The sequence below is a fragment of the Cottoperca gobio genome, chromosome 6, assembly GCF_900634415.1.
Source record: "Cottoperca gobio chromosome 6, fCotGob3.1, whole genome shotgun sequence".
Taxonomy (NCBI): Eukaryota; Metazoa; Chordata; class Actinopteri; order Perciformes; family Bovichtidae; genus Cottoperca; species Cottoperca gobio.
This window is the reverse complement of record NC_041360.1, coordinates 24,987,113-25,008,187: the sequence shown is the minus strand read 5'-3', so window position 1 is coordinate 25,008,187 and position 21,075 is coordinate 24,987,113. Positions and strand designations below refer to the sequence as shown.

General features: G+C 42.5%; 1 protein-coding gene across 2 annotated transcripts in view; it reads left to right on the top strand.

Annotated features, from left to right (window-relative positions):
* The window catches only part of poc1b (POC1 centriolar protein B), a 37,961-nt gene extending 22,024 nt beyond the window's left edge, over positions 1–15,937 (top strand). For both annotated transcript variants that reach the window (XM_029434055.1, XM_029434054.1), the window contains 2 exons: positions 14,106–14,381; positions 15,176–15,937. In XM_029434055.1, the coding sequence (XP_029289915.1) occupies positions 14,106–14,381; positions 15,176–15,334 (435 nt within the window). In that variant the 3' untranslated portion in view covers positions 15,335–15,937. The remainder of the gene's footprint in view (positions 1–14,105; positions 14,382–15,175) is intronic.
* The last annotated feature ends 5,138 nt before the right edge of the window (positions 15,938–21,075 follow it).

Below are 21,075 nucleotides of genomic sequence, written 5' to 3'. Positions count from 1 at the left end.
GCGGAACATAACATCACGGACTATGTCAAACACAAGCCTCAGGATGTTACAACTAGGGTATGGGGCAAACGGTAATGGATAAAAATACTTTTAGTTCATAATTAAGTTCCTGAGTTTAGTTCATGTTGCCCCTAGATTCCTGGAACTATGTTTTTTGCCAAATCTTGCAACTGAACATATGTTATTTATATTTTTATATTCAGAGTTTGTAATAAGACCGATATGCAGTGCATTCAAATTGTAGGTTTGTCTTTGCTGGCGATCATGGCCCTTGAGGTTTTATTAGCTTAGAAACACACAGCAAGTATGTACTTTTCATGTACTTGCTAGCTAGATGCAATGTGTCCATGTAGAACTTTTAGATAAAGATGGAATGAGACGAAAATGTTTGATTGGTCGGGCTTTGTCGCACTACTTCTTTGCGATTATTTTGGTATGTCAGGGCCCTTCTACGAGAGGATATGGGTTATAATTCAGGGTGCCTGGTGCCTGGTACTTAATTTACAGCCAACAAACTGGTTGAATTAGCTGGTTTCACAGAGCAACCAGATACCCAGAGGCTTACCAGGACTCCAGACTCTGAAATAAAGACATATTAAAGGCAGAGGCAATTCCTCTTCGCCCGAAGGCAAGAGGAAGTGTGCAAATACAAAAAAACTGTCTTAAGTTAAACACATTAAACTGTGGCTCTGTACCTCATGGTAAACACAATTAACAGCATCAGGAGACGAGCTAGAATTGTGTGTGTGGGTGTATTTGCATTGGTGGGATCATGTATGAGTGTGCACACTGTTGTCGCAGGTGTTGTGTGATCGTGTTTGTGTTAAGGCCTCCAAAGCACATGTTCACTTAAGGATGAGCTTATTTGCTCTGTTTGGGGAGTGGGTGTTTGCAGAGAGAAATACAGCCTAGTCATGAAAACCTCTCACCACAACTCTTGTTAAAGGTTTACTTTGTATCTGTCTCTCCCCCTTGCCTTTGCTTTGTGTCTCAATCTCTTCATCCATCTATGTCTAAAGACAGAGAGGCCCTTGGTAACTTGTAGTGAAGTTGCAGTTGTCGTCTGAATGTCTGATCAAAGTAAAAACAGGAGATGGAGCTAAAGTTTTCCTTTCACAACTGACCTACTGTAGTTGTCTTGTTGTGACCTCGACTCGGTACATTTAATCTTACAATCAAAACCTTGTTTGGTGCAGACGTTTCAGTGCCCTTTTGTCATTGTCGTAATCCAGGTAAATGTAGGTTATGTTTGCTTTGTCCTCTTATCTGAAGAAAGTCGTGGCAGTGACCCCCGACTGTGTTTGGCCTTAATCATCAACAACCTTTGTGTTGGATGATATTTACTGTCAGTCAGTACAAAAGTTTAAGATATTGCTGACGTACCTGCATTTTAAAGTGAATTGTGAGTCTTATGTTTGATATTGCCACATCCTGTATCTTAGATGTTCATCACAGCCTGAAAACCTATTAGTTTCAGTACAGTTAGCTAAAGCAGGAAACCTTTTTTGACACCAGCATGGTGAAAACCTCACATGGCCAACACTCTAAATTAGATTAAATGTGACACCATTGGTTTCAGTCACCATGTTTCAAAACTGTTAGATCCTCTTGTGGCACGGGGAGGGCACGGGGGCAGCCTTTTTTTCAATATGGGTTAAGTCTGAATGCCCGTAGTTACACTTTGTCGTTTCTTTGACATATCCAGTCACACACTCGTCACACTGTATGGCTCATGTGCCAAGAGCTTGTCCTGGGCATTCAGGCATGCAAAACTTAAAAACAAATGTATATCCTAAAGAGACAAAAACAAATCAGCCCTCAAAGCTGACGATGAGTCTGTGCTTTCAGAATCACAGGAGCTGTGGAAAGCCATACATAATCAATTACCCACCATGAGGGAGGGCTGGGACACAACCTTCTCAGAGGCAGCCAAATTTAATTTCCTGCCCCTTGTTGGTCTGGTAATGCCATGTTAATAGCTTCCTGCTTTCATGCATTCACTGCCACACATGCTTGTTTATTTCCGCCTGCTAACCTAACTGTTACATGACCTGTGCTCAGCACTAACATGTACACATGCAACACATTCATATGACTCAGTAGTAATCATTGACAAGATTACACTGTACAATTGCTTGTGAAGATCACACTTATCCCCCTGTGGTGGAACATAAAGGCAAACCCGTTCTCAACCAAACTGCATTCTGTAAATCTACATGTTCGTTCCGGTTTGACCTTCTGTACTTGTTGTTGCTTCCACAAAAGTGGTGTAGATAATGTGGTCGTGCTGTGAGTCTAGGATCCCTTCAACAATTTCAGTTCAAATGTGTACATAGTTGTTTCAAATGTGAGGAATGCAATATCTTCCACATTTACAAAGTCAATTAAAATAATGAATGTGTTGTTTGTATTGGCTAACAGCCTTCTGTCCTTACTTTTTGCTGGCACATTACAACATTTCTCTGCTTGTTACCACCACCGTCATAATAGCAGGGTCACTGCGGATCCTTAAAAAGTCTTAAAACTTCTTAAATATAGTTTTGGATATTCAAAATGTCTGGAATAGTTGGAAGGGTGGCATTGAATCTGGGTCTGCATTGTTCTCTGGATGCTCTGGCTTCGGCCTTGCTTCCCTCTTGTCGCTCTCTCCCTGGTGCTTCTGGGCGGGCGACCAATGTCGCCTGGGCCTCTCGTCGCTTGACCGTGTCCGGGCTGCACCTGTGCTGCAGGCGCCACGTTTCCTCCAACCCCCTGGGAGTCTGGGACTCGTAACGACCCCAATGCACCCCAATGTCCTTGTATCTGTGTATGTTCTCTGTTACATCCCTAACATGGAAGCATTGCTGCTTTTCATGGGAGCTGCAGGAAGCTTAACATGACGCTGACTCATCTTTGGCATGATGTTATTATATAAGCGGGTGGAGTATCCTCTTAAAACCGGCACAGTGACAGCAGATCAGAGGCACACACTTTTTCATTAACACCTTGCTGACTTAAACTGAGCTGTGGTATCGGATTCATTAGACCACCTGAACACACAGTTCTGACCTTATTCCAGTTGCAATCTGTGCTGTGTGCAATTTTGATTATATTACGAACAGTTTTAGTTTTTTCCATCATGCCTTTAGTCTCCCATGAGTATATGATTCAGACATGATGTTCCTAAAGGATTGCATCTATCCACTGCCACTGAAGCACACTTTCACAAGTCTGTTCTCTGCAGCCATTGTGAAACCTTTCAACCAAACCTTTCCCTTTTAGATCGGGTCTTGACTTGAATTAATCAAGGGTTTGTAGTTCCTCATGAACTCTGTTGTGTTTGAGACAGACTGCTGATAATGAGGGCTTTTCACCAGGCAGCGGTCCAGATCACGACTTGTGCTCCAGTGTGACTCATTCTTCAGACCAGAAGTGGGGAATGAAGAGAGGGTGGATTAGATGTTGCTGTGTCGTGGTCCCAAAACAATCCACTTCATGGCCAACAAAGCCTGTTACCACACCAACGCTGCGAGTGCTTGTCCATATCTAATGAACACTGAGCAATCCTTTTTGGAGGATGCTATCAACCAAAGCCCTCTACTGTCAACACTGCATCCATTATTAGCACGAGTGGGAACGTGTAACCCTACTAATGCATTGCTATGTTCGTTCCATTAAGCGACAAAGGTTTGAAAACGCATTATTTAAAACTGCTGATATGTTATCTACAACTTCCTAACAACAGGTTTGCAAAATGTAATATTTGTATTGGATTATAAACTGGTGAGCTCACAAGCATGTTTCTTTAAAGGTTTTTGGCTCACAGCAGCTTCTCTGAGCACCGTCTGGTACACTAGACTGGAAATGCCATGTGAAAGGATTGTATACAAGCCAACACTTCTCAGTCAAAAGTAAAATATGCTCCTTCTGGTCTCCTCATGTCTGCACAAAGCCTAACGATGACTCTCTCCTCCTGTTGTTTGGCTTCACGGAGAGCAGCTCTTTGTACATTTGGTACTACAGTTTCTTTTCCAATGCAAAGTATTGAACAGTCTTGTAGGTTATTTTAGGATCTCTAAATGCTCTACACTCTGAGCATTCATATAGCAGCAGAGAACTATTTTCTCTGTAAAGATATAGTGGAGTAACGAAGTCACTCTCACTCTTTGTGTTGTAATCCGAGTTTCTCTATGCTTTGTTTGCGTAGCTGGTCCGGCTACACGATCATGTTGATTGCCACTTGCACAAGTTGTAACACAATGTCGAAATAATATCACTTCATGAATTTGATATAGTAAATGTTTTAGCAAAGAGTTGCCTATTTACACTTCTAGCAGACCCGGAGCAACATGTTATGTTTCCGGCCACCTGGCAGTCCCGATATTTAACCTCCTTGTGTCTCTGTTTTGGTCTCCACACACTCCTGAGGGAAATCGGACTCCAGAACTGCGAGTTAAGAGACACTTCTCTGTAGGTCAGTGCAGCTTTAAAGATCCTAATAGCTCTGTTAAGAGAAGAAGAAAATGAAACAAGATATCTGGTTAGAGCATTTCTGGTAAACACTGGTGGGCGTGTAGTCGTGAATGAAGTGTTGTTGGAATAGAAGAGCAGTCTCAGTTGTAAGCTTTCTTTGGGGATTAGTGTTTTCAGATTTTCCAAAGGGTAACACTTATCTACATCTTCATAATTTCCTTTGATAAAATTATAACCATCTTGCTCTTAAATATGAGCGACAAGATTTATTAGAAGGAAGATGTTGCAACTCTCCGTCTCTTCATCTCTCAACCCTTTTCCACCGGCGAGCAGAGCAGGGCCCTGCAATGACTCATCTCCCTTCTTGGCGGGACTCGGCGACAGATGCTCACTCATTCAAACAGCAGAAGTGGGTCAGAGTGTCATTTTCACATCAATATATATATATATATATATATATATATATATATATATATATATATATATATACAGCGTTCCTCTTCTTTCTCTTTTCCTTTCTTTTGCTTCATTTATCCATTCTCTCATACTGACTCACTCAGATCAGTTCTTCTTTCTCTGTCTCCCTCTCTGGACCCAGCATCTTATATCCTGAGAGATAACCAATAGAAAACTGGAGGATTACAGTTCAATCCTGCATCTCCAGTGCATTTGAAGGATCACATTGATTGGACTCCACTCATTGATCAGAAGCATGTTAACCCCAGCTGATCCATTATGTTCGTTTTCCACAAAGAAACAATACAACATGACTTTACCTGTTATTAGGGAAGACACATTACGCACTACTGCAAAACCGCTCCAAGTGACATGTTTGCATTATTAAGTATTTTTGTCTCCGATCTTAAATATATGGCATCTTTATCTGAATGTGGATTTAAACATGTATCTGACACACTTGTCTACTTAATATAACAAACCTTACTCTTCACAAACTACTTGATCCAAACGCTGAAGGTTCGGATTCAAAAGGAGAGGATGCATCACTATATATAATAACCTTTCAAATCAACACACTCTTAATTTTCACTCACACATGCAGTGAAATACTCTCAATGTAGAGCCCGGCTGTCATTAAGGAGAACAGCGCTGCAACACCAGCAGGCTGAGGTGGACAAACCACATAATACATTCAAACATGCCCTGATCGGGTGTGTATATAAACATGGAAATATGCAGGACGTGCTTTTTTTTCTCATCAAAAGACTTTATAACTCATATAATCTATATTGAAATGATACATTAGTCGGTCTTAGAATACATGTTATACATAATTCTACATATTACATAATAAAACTCTCACTTTTTCTGTCCCAGTCTGCTGTTCACACATTCATCCACACCTTTTGTCCCGAAGCTGCATTCATGCAAAACGTATGAGATAGATGCTGACCCCTGTTACATAAAGCCGTGAGGAGCATTTGTTATGAATGAAAGGCTGCGGCACCACATTCATTAAATATAATTTGTATTTATGGAGGAAATATGGTTCATGTGTTTTGGATTGTTTCTTATGATATGAGAATCACTTGCATGTGTGTATCCTTGGAAACTGATTTCATGCACCTGTGTTTGCATGATTGTGTTGTTGCCGTTCTACACTATGTGTTAGTCTCAGGAAGAAGATACAGAATGTGTGTGTGCACGTGATTTCTATCACGATCTAGTTTTGTGTTAAGTAGTTGTGTTGTGGGGATTTTTTATCTGATTTTTTCGTGTGTGTGTGTGTGTGTGTGTGTGTGTGTGTGTGTGTGTGTGTGTGTGTGTGTGTGTGTGTGTGTGTGTGTGTGTGTGTGTGTGTGTGTGTGTGTGTGTGTGTGATGCGGTCAGAAAATACACTGTGTTTAATGGCAATCCAGCGCCAAGCAGGATATTTTTGACTCGATGTGTGGGTGGCTGCTGTGCGGATGTCAGCGATAGACAGATAGGGGAGAAGGATGGAGGGAGGGTGAGAAATAAAGAGGATGTATCCACTTCCTCAAAGCCACATGAACTTCTCTCTGCTTCCTGCTCGTCTTTCAGCTCAGACATTTAAAAAAAAAAAAAAAAACGTGAACTTGGCCGCACCTCTGACAAAGATCCTGTTGGATCAGATGAGTGGTTCCAGCTAAATTATAGTTACATGACTTGTGTGTTTGGGTTCATGTCACTGTCACTGTGCCTGTTTTCCTACTCTGCACATGTGTTGGTGTGTCAGTTTGTGTGTCCATATCTGAGTGAGAACATCCTTCACTGTGTGTGTGTGTGTGTTTTGTTTGAAGAGCTACACTGCATGGTGCGGGTGTGGATAGAGCACCTGGGTACATGACAAGTAGGTGTGACAGAGATGAATGGAATATGAATCCTGTGATGTGGTGTCTAGGCAATACCGACAGGAAACGAAGCCTTCAGATCTCTTGCCAGTTATACCTGCCACCTGACTTCCTGTTTAAGGTTAAAGGTCAGGGATGGAGGATATTGTGTTTGTGTCTGTTTACGACCACACAGGAGGAGGAGGGGTAGTTTTTAAGGACTGTTCTACATGATTCCTGTACATAGAGCACTACTGCAGCTGCTACAGCTCTTAGTACTACTAGAACTTGTGCCACTGTTCCCTCTTCTGCTATAACTGCGACAAATACCATCATTTAGCTCCTTCTGCTACTAATACGCATTGTGTGTACTACTACTGCAACTAAAAAAGTAACTTCTACTGGTTCTTTAACTAACACTACTACTACTATGATGAAGTGGGCATTCAGACCAAAAACTGTTGGGTGTGTTGTTTCAAGTACCGGTGACGCGATGAAATATGATCCAGGAAGTCCGGTTTGAGTCATAAATACCTGAGTTTGAAGCTTATCAGATGCTAAAACACTGCACAGCAGTTTATAAAACTGTAGCCACTTTCACACAGCCTGTTCAAGGTGGTGTTATTCCGCCTCGCTGTATAAATGGCATAGAGACAGAAGGAGTTGTACGACATGTACACACACATCTTTTGTCACGACAATCGCGAGTTACGCAGTAAATATATTTTACATAGTAATCTACCAGGAGTGTACGCTTGTGCGTATTTCCTTGCGGCAAAAGTTGAGCTTGGTTCAACTTTTTTGCCAGACAAACCTGCGTTTCTTAAGCGCACACTCTGTGTTCTGATCCCTGATCCAGCAATGAAGTGGTCCCATTCAAATAAATGAAGGTACTGTGTTTTTCAGGCAGAGCTAATGACCGTATAAACTCTGGCCTAAGATTGCTGCCTCTGCAACCACAACTTGACCGCAATCCACTGTTTTCTTGTTTCCTGTAATTCCATGCAGAATGTTATTTCACCTGAAGGGATCATTTTAGTTTTTGTTCCACATCTGTAATGCAGTTTGTACAACATTACATAAACATGTAATGAACACTAAAAGGCATGACTTGAATCGAATTGCTGGTATAGAGAGACTTGACAGTACATTGTACTTTAGATATTTGTTATTTCCTGTCTTCTCTTGCAGCGATGTGGGCCCCACCACCCTCAAGGCAGCGGCCTCAGCAGCCCCCTGTTTTCAAAAACTGCCCTTTTGGACACGTAATGTCACTTCTCTTGGTGGAGGAGCTGGAGCAAGTATGTCAGAACGCAAATCATTCACACCAGATTCAAATCAAAACCAACTCGCAGAGAGAGTGGCTTCGTTGATCACGTTTCTATCGCGTTTCCATCGCGTCTGTCGTAAAACTGGAAGAAACCGTCATATTCAAGGTACGGCAAGAGAGTGGTTGTTTATGACCAAATTACGAGCCGGCTACGTGACCGCGCTGTAATCCGCGTCATGTCTTGCCTTCTGCACGCTCTACCCGGGTCCCATCCCTCACATAAACCAAACGGAGTGTTTTCAGTTGGTGCGAACGCTTCTGAAATGTGTGAACGGGCGACTCTAAGAAACTGCTTTGGCGTTTCCCAGAGTTCAAGAAGTTGTCCTCTATATGACTGAGAAGAGTAGGGCACTGACTGCTGTTAATAATCAAGGGAAACATTCTGGAGAGTGACTCCAGCTGTGCGAGTTGTTGAGTGAATAATCGTTTGTGTGTGTCCATCCTTTGGTACGGATGGCAGCCAATAGTACGCGTGTGTACGTGCCACAATTAATCCTCGCTTGGAACGCATGTTTGTCCAGAGGGCAACCATTTGCTTGCACGTGCACGTGTGTGATGGTCTGCAAAAACAGAAAAGTGAAACCAGGACGGAGGGTCAGGGCCAGCTAATGCCGCCTTTTGATTTTTAACAAGGATTTCCTCCCTCCATGGAGCCGGCTTTATTAACAGCATTACATGGCATCCTGTGACCGGGAAACACTCCCTTACCATTACAGGACCAATTTCAGTACCACACCAACCGTCTAATACAGGAAGTGGCGAGGCTACTTGATGGGTACACATTAGAGTTCCACAAATACAAGTTTCAAAGACCGATGCCAATATTATTGGTCCAGTTTGTTCTAATTTGACCATTTTTCTTGCCGAAAACCTTTTTTTGCAAAGAATTTGAAACCCCAACAACAATCTTGTTTATGTTTTTATTAGTATTTGTTTTTATGAAATTGTCCAGATAAAGCCATGCTGCCGTGTCATCGTGAAATACTGGATAAAAGGCTCAGGAGGAAGTCAAGCAGTGGTTTATTTGCTTCTCTCCTAACAGATGGAGCTTGACAGTCGCTAATAGTCTGTTTCCTGTGAGCGCCAGGGAGAGCGACAAAAGGAACCACCCGCAGTCCTGGTTGATTGTTTGAGGCACTCGCGCTACTCTGCTGAAAGAGCTCAGAAATATTACTAATTGGACTGTTTGTGTGTATTCACACCGTTCAGAAAGAACCAAGAAGAGATGTATGTGTATATCTACCTGTATGAGACGCAATCACCCTTTTGATTTAGTGAAGCGTGAGCATGGGACAGTATTAACATGTTAACATCATGCAGCATGGAATACTGTGTGTTGTGTTCCAAAAACATGCTTCAAAAGGAGATTTAAAAGTCAGAAATATCTGCAGCTGGCCAGCAAGTCATGGAGTTATTGTCTCCCAATTGCATTTCACTGGGGGTTTCCTGGTGGCTCAGCCCATCATTACACTGCTCATACGGGTAAAGAAGCCAGCTCTAAACCAAGGAATTATAGTAACAATGTCCAACTTGTTCACCTTTAACCTGGTTTTTATTCAGTATGCTGCTCAGTAGCTACGCTGTTATTTGCAGGTCTTGAACAGCTCTTACTGCAAGAGGTTTATTTTACTCATAACTTCCATTTGAATGCATCCATTAACCCCCATGTCACATAGACTATTTGAGTGTTACTATTTATAGAATTTCTGAAGTCTCTCTCTCACCTTAAGTAGTGCTTATGATTTGTTGGTGCATTATGGTCAGCATGTAAACACACCCTCACAGGCAGCTCAGTGTGAATACTAAACATCACGCGGCTTGAGAGCCCATCTGTGTCCTCGACAGTGGACAGACCAATGTGACGGATCCCCTGATGAGGCATGCTCCCCCTGCTCCTCCTAGTCCCCCTGGTCCCCCTGCTCACCTTGCTTCCCCCTGTTCCCCCTGCTCACCTTGCTTCCCCCTGTTCCGCCTGATCGCCTTGCTCCCCCTGTTCCCTTGCTCCCCCTGCTCACCTTGCTAATGTAGATCTACAATTTACATTTTAGCCATTTTAGTTTCAGTCAAAAAGTTTCAGTCCTGCAGCAACACGTACGGAGTGTAAGAGTCTACTCTTAACATGTTGCATCTATGTTGTTGAATATATGGTTGCTGAGGACTGATTTTATTAACTAGAGCTTCATTCTAAAATGCAATATACACTATTTTGTTTCATCTTTCAGAATGATTATTGGTCAATAAAAGTGCATTGCATTGGAAGATCGTTGCTCTCATCATGAGCAGGATTCTCAGTGTTCAGTAATAAACATCAGGCAGGTTTCTGAAGAAGCGTCTGTGACTCCAGGTAGAGCGGGGGAGGCGCAACATCAGAGAGGTCCTTCAATTAAGATCAAACAGCTTTTTTATGTAAGGGTCACAGTGTCTGAGGTTTCCTGCCAACAGACAGAGCCCGGCTAATTCTGATGCTAATCATGTTTTTGATCAGACATCTGTGATTTGATTTAGAAATGGCGGCGAGGCTATTTTTGTTTTGATCTGTTTTCTCTTGAGGATCCTTTTTTATCGTAAACATCACCGCTAATTTTAACATTTTGACACGGGCTGCTCTTCTGGTAACATTCCCATGTTAGGTGCATCTGAAGTCATGTGATGTAGAACAGTATAAACACTGGATTATTATAGATTAGCATCTCTCACTTTACATGTGATTATCGGCCATGTGGAAACATTTCATGCATTGCAGTAATCTCAAGATCGTAGTTGTAGATTGTCGTGCACTTTGAAACATTTTCTTGACTTATTGCACAAAGCGAATCCTTTATGTTGAATCAAAAAGCCCCTCATGACCTGGTAACCTTCCACCAAACATTCTGCACCGAGAATCCCACATAATCCAACGATGTACAATAGGCCTTCGTTCACAACGCCACGTAGACACAACGTGGACATTGTTGCCTCACTATCATCACTGGGGCACTGTCGCGTCACTCCCACTGCCTCCTTATTATCACGGCGGCTGCTTTCCTCTCTGCCATCCCGGCCTAACCACCCACTCTTCTCCCATCGCACAAAGAAACCCCTGGCTGGCAGCACGCCATCCCGCCACTACTGTCCCCTGACATTCCTCAGAGCTTAGCAGAGATGATTTTATCTCAGAAATCAACGTTAGAATTATGAGGTCCCTGTTTTAATATCATGCATGTGCTGTGAAACTATTATAATATAATATAATAATGGACAAAACATGTGATTAAGTGACTGTAGATCTGCATGTTCACATGATTTTGCAGCGATGGTGTAAATCGCTACTAAAGAACACGTGTTCATGCTTCTTACTTGTGAATATCTTGCAATACCTTTTTGTTTTATATTGTTTTGATGCATCATTTTCAATATTTTGATGTAATCACATGTTACGCTTCCTTTTTTCTCTGCTGCTGCTGCTGCTGCAGGGATCATTACTCTCATACAATACACAGTGTGTGTGCTTTTATACGCCTGAATTTGCTTATGTGTGTGTGTGCATTGATTTGACACTCAGGCCAGCCAGGGTACACAGCCTGTTAAATGTTTGATTGCACCCAAACTTCCTGGCGGAGGGGGGGGGGGGGGGAGGTCTGCGTCTGCTGAGTTTAAATGAGCTGAGCAGATGTTGTCCAGATGTGTCCAGGGAGGAAGGGGTGGAGGGATAGAGAGAGAAATGGGCAGAGATAGCGAGAGAGACTCACCATCCACACACTGACAGCTTTGTTCACCTCCACTCAGGAGTTAAGAGTTACTCTCCCTACTCCTTTCTACACACACAAACACACACACACACACACACACACACACACACACACACACACACACACACACACACACACTCTCCTTCCTCTCCTGCCTCCCTCCACGCTCTCTTTGAAGTGAGGACAGTGAGCAGGAAGCGAGCCGGAATCGATTGCTCCATGCATTAGGCCAGGAATGTGTGACACCCTCCTCCTCTTCACCCTCCTCTTCCTTCCTCCTCCATCCTCCTGACATATCCCTCATTTATTCCCCCACTTCGGCCCCCTTCCACCTTTTTATACAAGACCTGACTATTATTTAACGTTTCTTCACTTGGTGCTGTTTATGAGTCTAGACACTGACCTGAGAGCAGCTGTTTGAAGTGTCATGGGTTGAGTGCTGATCTGAAGTAAATGCAGAGAACTCGGAACATTCATTTGACATAAGAGTACGCTGTAATCATTTTAAAATTCATCAATTAAGTCGTGTATCAACCAGAAGTGCCCAACATTCTTAAACGTGAAGATTTGTTGCTTTTAATTTAAAATTGAATTTTCTTTGGGTTTTGGACGGTTTGACGTCAATGTCGGCCCCTTGGTAATTGTGATCAGTTATTTATAACTATGACATTTAATAGACGTAAGTAAGCGATGAATGGAACACAGATTAATAAATCAATAGTTATGGTCCTGACTTGAAGTCTTTATTGAAAGTGGAACTAAAGACTTTTATCTGTCAATCAGTTTACCAATAAATGAACACACATAACTCAGTTTGTGAATCTTTCTTTTGTCTTGCTCGTCATACTAGTTGAAAACTCTCAGTCAAAGTTGCAGCAGAAGTCTTGTGACTAGAAGGTTGTTGGTTTGAATCTCACACTCAGATGTTGTTCTCTGCAACAACGCTCCTCTCCGCAGCCAGCAGCAGAATACTGCGCCTGCACTTCTGTTGTGCATGTGTGAAGGGATTTAAATATGAAGTCATGCTCAGTTGTCTCTGCCCGGATAAATGATGAACGAGGAAAATGTGTCCCTGGTTAAACGGAACATAATGTTCTCTCTCTTTGTTCTGTCGCCCAACATGTGTTTGTCTTTACTCAGGAAAAGGACCACTTTCAATAAAAGTAAAGGTTGAAATAAAATAAAAGGTAGATTTTCTTTGCTGTGCTCTAACCTCGTGAACTTGTCTTCTGCCAGCAAGTTAGTCAGTCGGTCACAGAGTCTGTCGTTAAGTCAGTAATCCAGCAGTGAGTCATCCCCCTCCTTCAGTCTGCCAAGTTACAACACGCTCAAGGCCTCCTGCACTGACGGCACAAAGAGACAGGAAGGATGTCGGTTAAACCTGCAGAGCATTATGTATCACCGATGCACACTAGCCGGGCTAATTGAGACTCAGACTGTAAATAAGAAGTGGACGTGAAGTCACCCATCAGTTAGTGGATTATGGTTTTGAAGCCTTCAGTTTGGCCGTCGCCATCTTGGTTTTTGGAACCAGAAGTGACACAAGACAAGTCACATTGACTTTTATGCGAATGCACCTAAACCGGACAGTGCTATGGTAACAACCTGTCAATCACGAGGTAGCCACGCCCTAAAGCATCGCTTGCTTCATCTTCTTTTTACTCTGAAGGGGACCATAATGTCCAAAACAACAACATGCTGTATTGAAGAAGACTTTAAACTAGCGATTGAGACCATAAGGAAAATGTTTATTCGGGTAATAAATCAAGTAAGAAGTCATTTTCTCATAGACTTCTATACAATCACACTTCTTTGCTTGCCTTTAGAGAGAGCGTAGCTTCTGTTGTTGGCGGACTCAGAGATTGCCTCTCGACTGACGCTTCAACTCCGTGTAGTTCTTACACTTCAATTCAAATTTCAACTACATCCAGTGCTTTCACAAAAGCAAGAAGCGAGCACGCTGACAGAAAACAATCTTCAGAAAGATGTTTTTACCTTTTCTCTCTCTCTCTCTCTCTCTCTCTCTCTCTCTCTCTCTCTCTCTCTTTGTGTTGCTTCAGACACTTGCATGTCCTCAATTAAATGTCGAGGTATCACAATGGGGATTTGATTTAGTGTGGGTTCTGGGAAACAAAGCATTTGATGAGAGAAACATTCATGTCAGACCTGAGCATATAGGAGAGCACAATGCACTGGAAATCAATCGTCTGAAGACCAGTCTTTCTTTCTCTCTCTCGCTTTCATCTCTAACTCCTAAACGGTCGAACACACTTGACGCCCATGCAGGCCGCCGCCGCCAACAGCCACCACTTCAACGGTTTGTCGACACATCACATGGCCACTTCAAGAGTGGGAGGATGGATGGGAGAGGGAAGCACCAGCAGGGCAGGTGCAGCCGTTTGGAGCCAGACTGGGGACGGCGGGGGAGGAAGAGGAAGGAGAGAGGAAGAAGAAGAAGAAGAGAGAGGGCAGACTCACTCACTGGAGGTTCTCTCCGCTCAGCCATCGAGACTTGACTCCACCCTGCGGCACATTGTTCAACAGTTGGATATTCTCACGCAGGTACGATCAACTCCAGATACTGTCAGAGTGTGACACAAACGGGAGGCGGGCCAACAGGTCACTGTTAGAGGTTAAACCCCAGCGTCCGCTCACCTTTACTCAGCAAAATGTCTCGTTCTGATGTATTTTTCTTTATTAAAAAGTCAGTGGAAGCAAGTTATTAATCCCCTCGCAGCATTATTCCATCCAAGTCGAATAAAGAAAGTCATAAAAAACAAACAGAAGCCACTAGTTGTGGGATTTATGGTTGATCTGCACCTGTTTGTGTCACTGGGAGGGTTCTCTGACTACATTCATTCATTACATTCAAAGTATTTCTCTTATTTAATTTCTTCATATCTTTTATTAAACTCTTAATTCTTTTTTTTAAAAGATATTTTGTTAACTTTTAAAAGGTTTTTGCTTTATTTAAATATTCATAGACGACAAACTAATCATGAATTGTGGGGAATATACAATGCAAAGTATTCAGCAGTGAATATGACTTACTGTAGCCAACAAGGTTCTGATGCTCTGTGTTTAAAATACTTTCCCATCTCACATGTTTATTTGCTGAGAATTTTAATTTGAAAATCACCTCCAGAAGATGCACAATGACTCCAACTTGCTTCTGGATTCATTCTATATTCTGTATTATTATGTTTTTATGTGATGAACATCAAGGCCAAAAAACAGGAAGCCTCTCCTGCATCTTTTATTCCATGTTTCAGATCACATTGATCTCTGCTCTTCACATTTTCTACTTGTATAATTATTCTATGACTGCTTTATAATTATTGTTCTCCCCTTCAAAGACTGTCTCGGTGCTGGAGGAGCGTCTCTCCCTGACTGAGGACAAGCTGAAGGAGTGTCTCCTCAACCAATCCCAGATTCTCAAGGACGTGCGGTCGTCAGGAGACCGGCGGAGGACGGAGAGTGAGGAGACGGAGGGATCACCTGTCCATTTCACTTGAGGACGACCTCGCCATCCCTCACACTGCAGCTCACACACACACTGAGTTGTACTGCTGGATATGTGTGTGTGTGTGTGTGTGTGTGTGTGTGTGTGTGTGTGTGTGTGTGTGTGTGTGTGTGTGTTGTGTGTGTGTGTGTGTGTGTGTGTGTGTGAGATTCTAAATATCCACCTTGGTGGTCTCTCTCAGGGGTCAGTGGGTTAATCAGGATTTGGGCTGGTGTGTGTGTGTGTGTGTGTGTGTGTGTGTGTGTGTGTGTGTGTGTGTGATATCAAGATATTTCCATGTCTTTCTTCACCTCTTAAGGATATCCAGCTGCACAGCCAAGCACAGTCAGGCTGGGACATTCTGTGTGTGTGTGGATGTTAAATCCAATCGGGACAGCTGCAGCTATGAAAACAGACGGGGCTCGTCTGCTGTATGACCTCTCTGTGTGTGTGTGTGTGTGTGTGTGTGTGTTTACGTGTGTTTAAGTGTGTATTAGCGCATGTTTTAGCAGTTGGTGGCTTCTGCAATTACATCTTTCATTGTAATGTTTGCAACTTTTAAAGCGTGCTACATGTTGCCTCGTGTATAATTTCTATGAATAAATGATATACTATATTTCATTAGTGTCGTCTGCACCTCTGTCCCGACACATGCTGATTAAAAGCCCAACACTTACTAACTTACTAATAACCTTTGAGATGCTACAGCAATTCTAAATTATGATAGTATGTCAAAAATGTTATACTATAATAGGAAGTGTATATCTTTCAGTCAGAATTGTTACTTTATAATGATTATACTCTGAGCCAGGAAGTCGAGCCTGACATTGTTATTTACCATCTAAAGCTTTTGACTCTATACTTGAAATTGACCCTAAATATTGACATTTCCCCCGAACTCACATCTGTCATGTCTGTTTTGCTGAGGACGGCGGGCTCCCCGGCAGCCGTGCATCTCTTGTTATCTGGTAAAAGCCTGTTGATGTGATACGTGTCACGGTGCCTCTCGTCTCCACCGGTGGCTGTGAAATGTTTTGGCTTGCTCTCGCCCAGCGTGGAGACGAGCTGTTGATGTTTTTCCAGCGGCGGAGATGCGGTGAGAGATGCGGCCGGGTCGGGAGGAAGCCGTAAAACAGCCACACAAAGGCGGAGCTCTCCGCTGGCTGCTGTTTGCTCTCCCCACCACATCCTTCGCTTCCTCTCTGGCTTTGCTGGTCTTCCTCCTCCTGCATCTTCTCGTATCTCCCAGTTACATAAAGCGCGGGGGGGGGGGGCGGCCTGCTGACCTGGGAGAACCAGATCCTGTGCATTAAAGAGGCAAGATGCATAATGTCAGTTTCTCACGTTGTTCTAGGCTTTATCTCAAAATGTTATTATGTGACTGAACATGCACAACATTTATATGGTGGAGAAGTTGTGGATCGGACTTCTAACCCTAATGTACGTCACATATCTGGGTCAGTGTGTGCTCCTTGTTGTGCAGTATGGTTTGTTGTGTTGCGTATAGATAGAACTTTGCAACATACGTCTGTCAGACCTATAGATGGATTTCTAAATGACCAAATTGGAATTGAACTTGACTCAAGGTCCATTTGTTCTGGAGCTTTTGACCATATCTCATGTTCTTGAAAGCGCCAGAAAGAGTCTTTAAACCGATAATTCCTTAAAGTGCTCTGCAGAATAATACGGATTTCCACATTTTTAAATACACTGAACACCATAAAATGATGATTTCATGGACTGTTGATGTAAAAGTAAATTGAACCTTTAAAGTGACTCCTTGAAGAAGAAACAAATCAGCCAAAATGAGCTCACTTTGCACAAATGTTTCTTCTTATTCTTGTGTTTCTGTTCAAGTGGAAACACAAGAACACAAACAAACAAACTCTGTTGCAAAACCTTTTGTGTACAAAAGCAGGAGAGAGTCGCAAGCAAACGTTTAACCACCAATTTCCACCTTCACTTCCACTTCTATCTCTTTAAGTGCAAACAGGCCTTGTTTTACAGTGCACACACATCGTGTGTGTGTGTGTGTGTGTGTGTGTGTGTGTTTTGTTAATAGCTTCCTGGAGAAGGAGCTTCCTGTTGGTATTGATGAAGGAGCTCTCAGTGCTGCTGAACTTTGTGTGTTTGTGTTTATTTGTTTGTTCTTGGGGTTATAATCCAGCAACGTTCTCACATCTGTTAGTGATTAGTCAGGTTTATACATCAAAGATCTGTTGGTCTGTGTCTGCTGCTGCTGCTGTGATGTATGTTCAAGAAATCTTTCTTTTAATCTTTCATATGTGTTTGTTCACTTAAAGCAGGGATTCTCAACGGCGCTGCAAGCAATATTTTAGAAAGGGGGGCGTTCACGTGTCTTTGGGGGGGCGTTTGTGTGTACGGCCCGCGAGGTAATTCATAAACACACAAAGAATCTACTCCAACAAAAGAAATCCAAATCTAGTCAGATATAGAATATAATCGGCGACTGACTGTTTTTCCTGGCCAAGGTCAGGGTCCTTGAACACAACACGAGCGGAACATGTCATCACGTGGTCACGTCATCTCAAAAACTTCAATATTAAACGAGACGGTCATTGACATCAGCGAACACAGCATGGCGAGTGTAACAAAGAGAAAGGTGGATGTGGAATGTTCCAGGAGAAATGGACGAACGATTATTTCTTTGTGGAAGTAAAAGGCCAGTGTTTGTGTGGACGCACTTGCGGTCATGAAAAAGGCACTCGAGCTGCATTACAGCACGAAACATGCCGAACTGCACGAGCTGAAAGGACGAGTCGAGTACGTTTGAATAAAGTTAACATTGTGTGTTTTTAGACTTTTATTTTTATTTTGCTAAGCGATAAAGTGGTGCTTGAAAAACAAAAACAAGCGCCGTCCCCCTCCCTGCTCGAAAGCATTAATGTTATTCCAAAGATACAACATGAATAAAACAAATCTGAATTAATGTTAAAACACTAACACTCTGGTCGGGACATGGACCAGCAGCAGACGAGCTGCACTCTGGCTGCTCGTAGCAGTAGAGCTAACACCTGCAGAGCTAACACCAGCAGAGCTAACACCTGCAGAGCTAACACCTGCAGAGCTAACACCAGCAGAGCTAACACCTGCAGAGCTAACGTTATAGCAGAGCTAACACCAGCAGAGCTAACACCTGCAGAGCTAAAACCAGCAGAGCTAACACCAGCGCTAACATCAGAGCTAACATCAGAGCTAACACCAGCCTGAGCTAACACCAGCAGAGCTAACACCAGAGCTAACATCAGAGCTAACATCAGAGCTAACACCAGCCGAGCTAACGTTATAGCAGAGCTAACACCTGCAGAGCAAACAGCATTTTATTTAATTTAATAAAAGAGCACATTTGGCGCTATATATTTATATAAAATAAAACTGTTAGGGGGGGGGGGGCAGCGCCTCAGATTTGTTCCTTTGTGCTCGTTTATTGTTGGATCACTTGTTTCACATTTCTGAGGCTGCTGTGTTTAACACCGGTTACAGTTTGAATGTCTGACCCGTCTTCTGATTGGCTGCAGTCTATGACACCGATTAAAGTTTGAAACTCAAACTTCTTACCGTTGCATTTGTTTAACACTCCTGAATATAGTCTTTGTTTGCTCCCTGGGTACATGGTGTATCAGGGCAATTGAAGGTAAAAACAACAAAACATTTGTTTAATAATATAATATTTATTATTATTTTGAAATGTATTATGTAACTTCAATCTCAGAAAAAAGTTTTTATAATAACACAATATAGCAGCCTAATAATAAGACAAATATAAGAATTGAAATACTAAATTAATATAATCAATATGTAATTATAAATACTAAGAATAATAATTAGAATAATACAAACAGAATAATAATCAACATTAAAATTCAGGGGAGACAAACAGGAAGCGCAGATTTTATTTGATGGGGGGGCGGTAAGGGACCTGGATAATGGATAGGGGGGCGCCGGCCCAAAAAAGTTTGAGAACCACTGATTTAAAGGGATCAGTTCACCCAAATTACAAAGACGATGTTTCTCTTGCCTCCGTGGTATCTAAACATGCACGTTGTTTTATTTGTCAAGGACCCTAGAGATATCAGCCTTTACCTCCAACACAATGTGTGTGTGGTGCTCACATCATTGACAAAACCGTAATAATGCCCCCGTTACTCTGGATAATCTACAGATTGCAGTGCCAACAGTTTACATTGGCAATTTAACTGTTCAACAATGTTCCGGGTCGGTTTGAACGTCCCCCTGTAGTTAAAAAGGTCAGATAAGTCACCTTCCTTTTACAGAGCTGAAGCTTTGTAACAGTGGAAAGTGTTGTCTGTGGTCGTAGATTAGATGCTGTTTCAGAGACGACTCTGCTTATGTACAAAGATATTTCTTTCTGCTTTTAAAAGCTAATAATTGAGCACAACTCTACTGTGTGTGTCATCGTTTTACCCCACATGGTAAAGTTGTTGCCTCATAGCCGCCTCAAGACGGAAGGCAAACATTATCTTTAGCTCCCAACTGAATCAACAGACCACCTCCTCCTCCTCCTCCTCCTCCTCCTCTCTCTCTTCTCCCTCTTCTCTTTTCTGCTGCTTCCTGTCTCTGAAAAACAGGAGGATTATCTTTTCAGAAATACCCCCTTAACCCCCTTCAGGGGGAAGAGGCGATAAACGGAGGCCGGGGACAAAGGAGTGAAACCAGAAAGATGAAGACAGGCAGGAGAGGAAGATCCAGCACCCACGCTTATTGAGTTACAGTGAGTGTCACTCTGAACTCAGGATATGGCCCTAACAATAATTGATTGTAGTTTACGTACTGTGCACACCTATTCACACACACACACCTGTTCAAATAGGTGCAGAAGGAGACAGGTAAACAGTGCAACCTGCACACTTTACAACTAATGGCTCCTCTTGTTTGTTTCTTTTATGTCTGTGTTTGACTTTTTCACCACCGGAAAAATGCCGCCTGTTTGCCAAAAGGGTTAAACGGCCTGCATCCGTTGCCACGCTCATAAAAACAAAACAGGTTTGCATTTTAACATGATTGGCAGTTAAAGTTCTTAACCGCTGATCTGGTCAAATTAAATCTGTGTTCACGACACGAGTGCACAGGATGACCCTTGTGCTGCATATTGTAACACTTACAGTATTTTATGATGCGCATGATGTGCATTATGTTAAATCTGTGGATTAAAGGTTGAGGGTAAGATTGACACTAAAAAGATAAATTACAGCAGAAGTCCTGCAACAGTAATCAGCTGCTCATATGAATTTAATAAACGTACTTCCTGCAGAATCAGCATGCTTGATAATATAAACAAAGATTAAATGGGGCTACATGTTAGCTAACTGCCATTTGTGTGTGTTTCTATTCTCACACAGTTCAACTTAATGCTATAAAATCACATTATTTATTAATAATACTATAACAAGGGGTCAAATTCAGATGGATTCTGTCAATCGAGTAATTCACAAGAGAAACGATTGGAAAAATATACATCATTTGTGAAGCAGACATCTTTTTTTCTGCAACAACTTGTAACACGTTGTTCTCTTGGCAGAACATTTGAAAGTAATCTTCGTGGAGCAGTAACACCTGCTTGTGCCACCATCATGTCGGGCTCTTCATCAGCTTGCTGCATTTCTCCCTTGATGATCGCTGCAACAGTGAAGACACATTAAGGACACACAACCAGAGGAAACACATGTTTTGTCAGGGAGACGCAGCCCTGAGCAGCAGCAGCCTGATGCATGC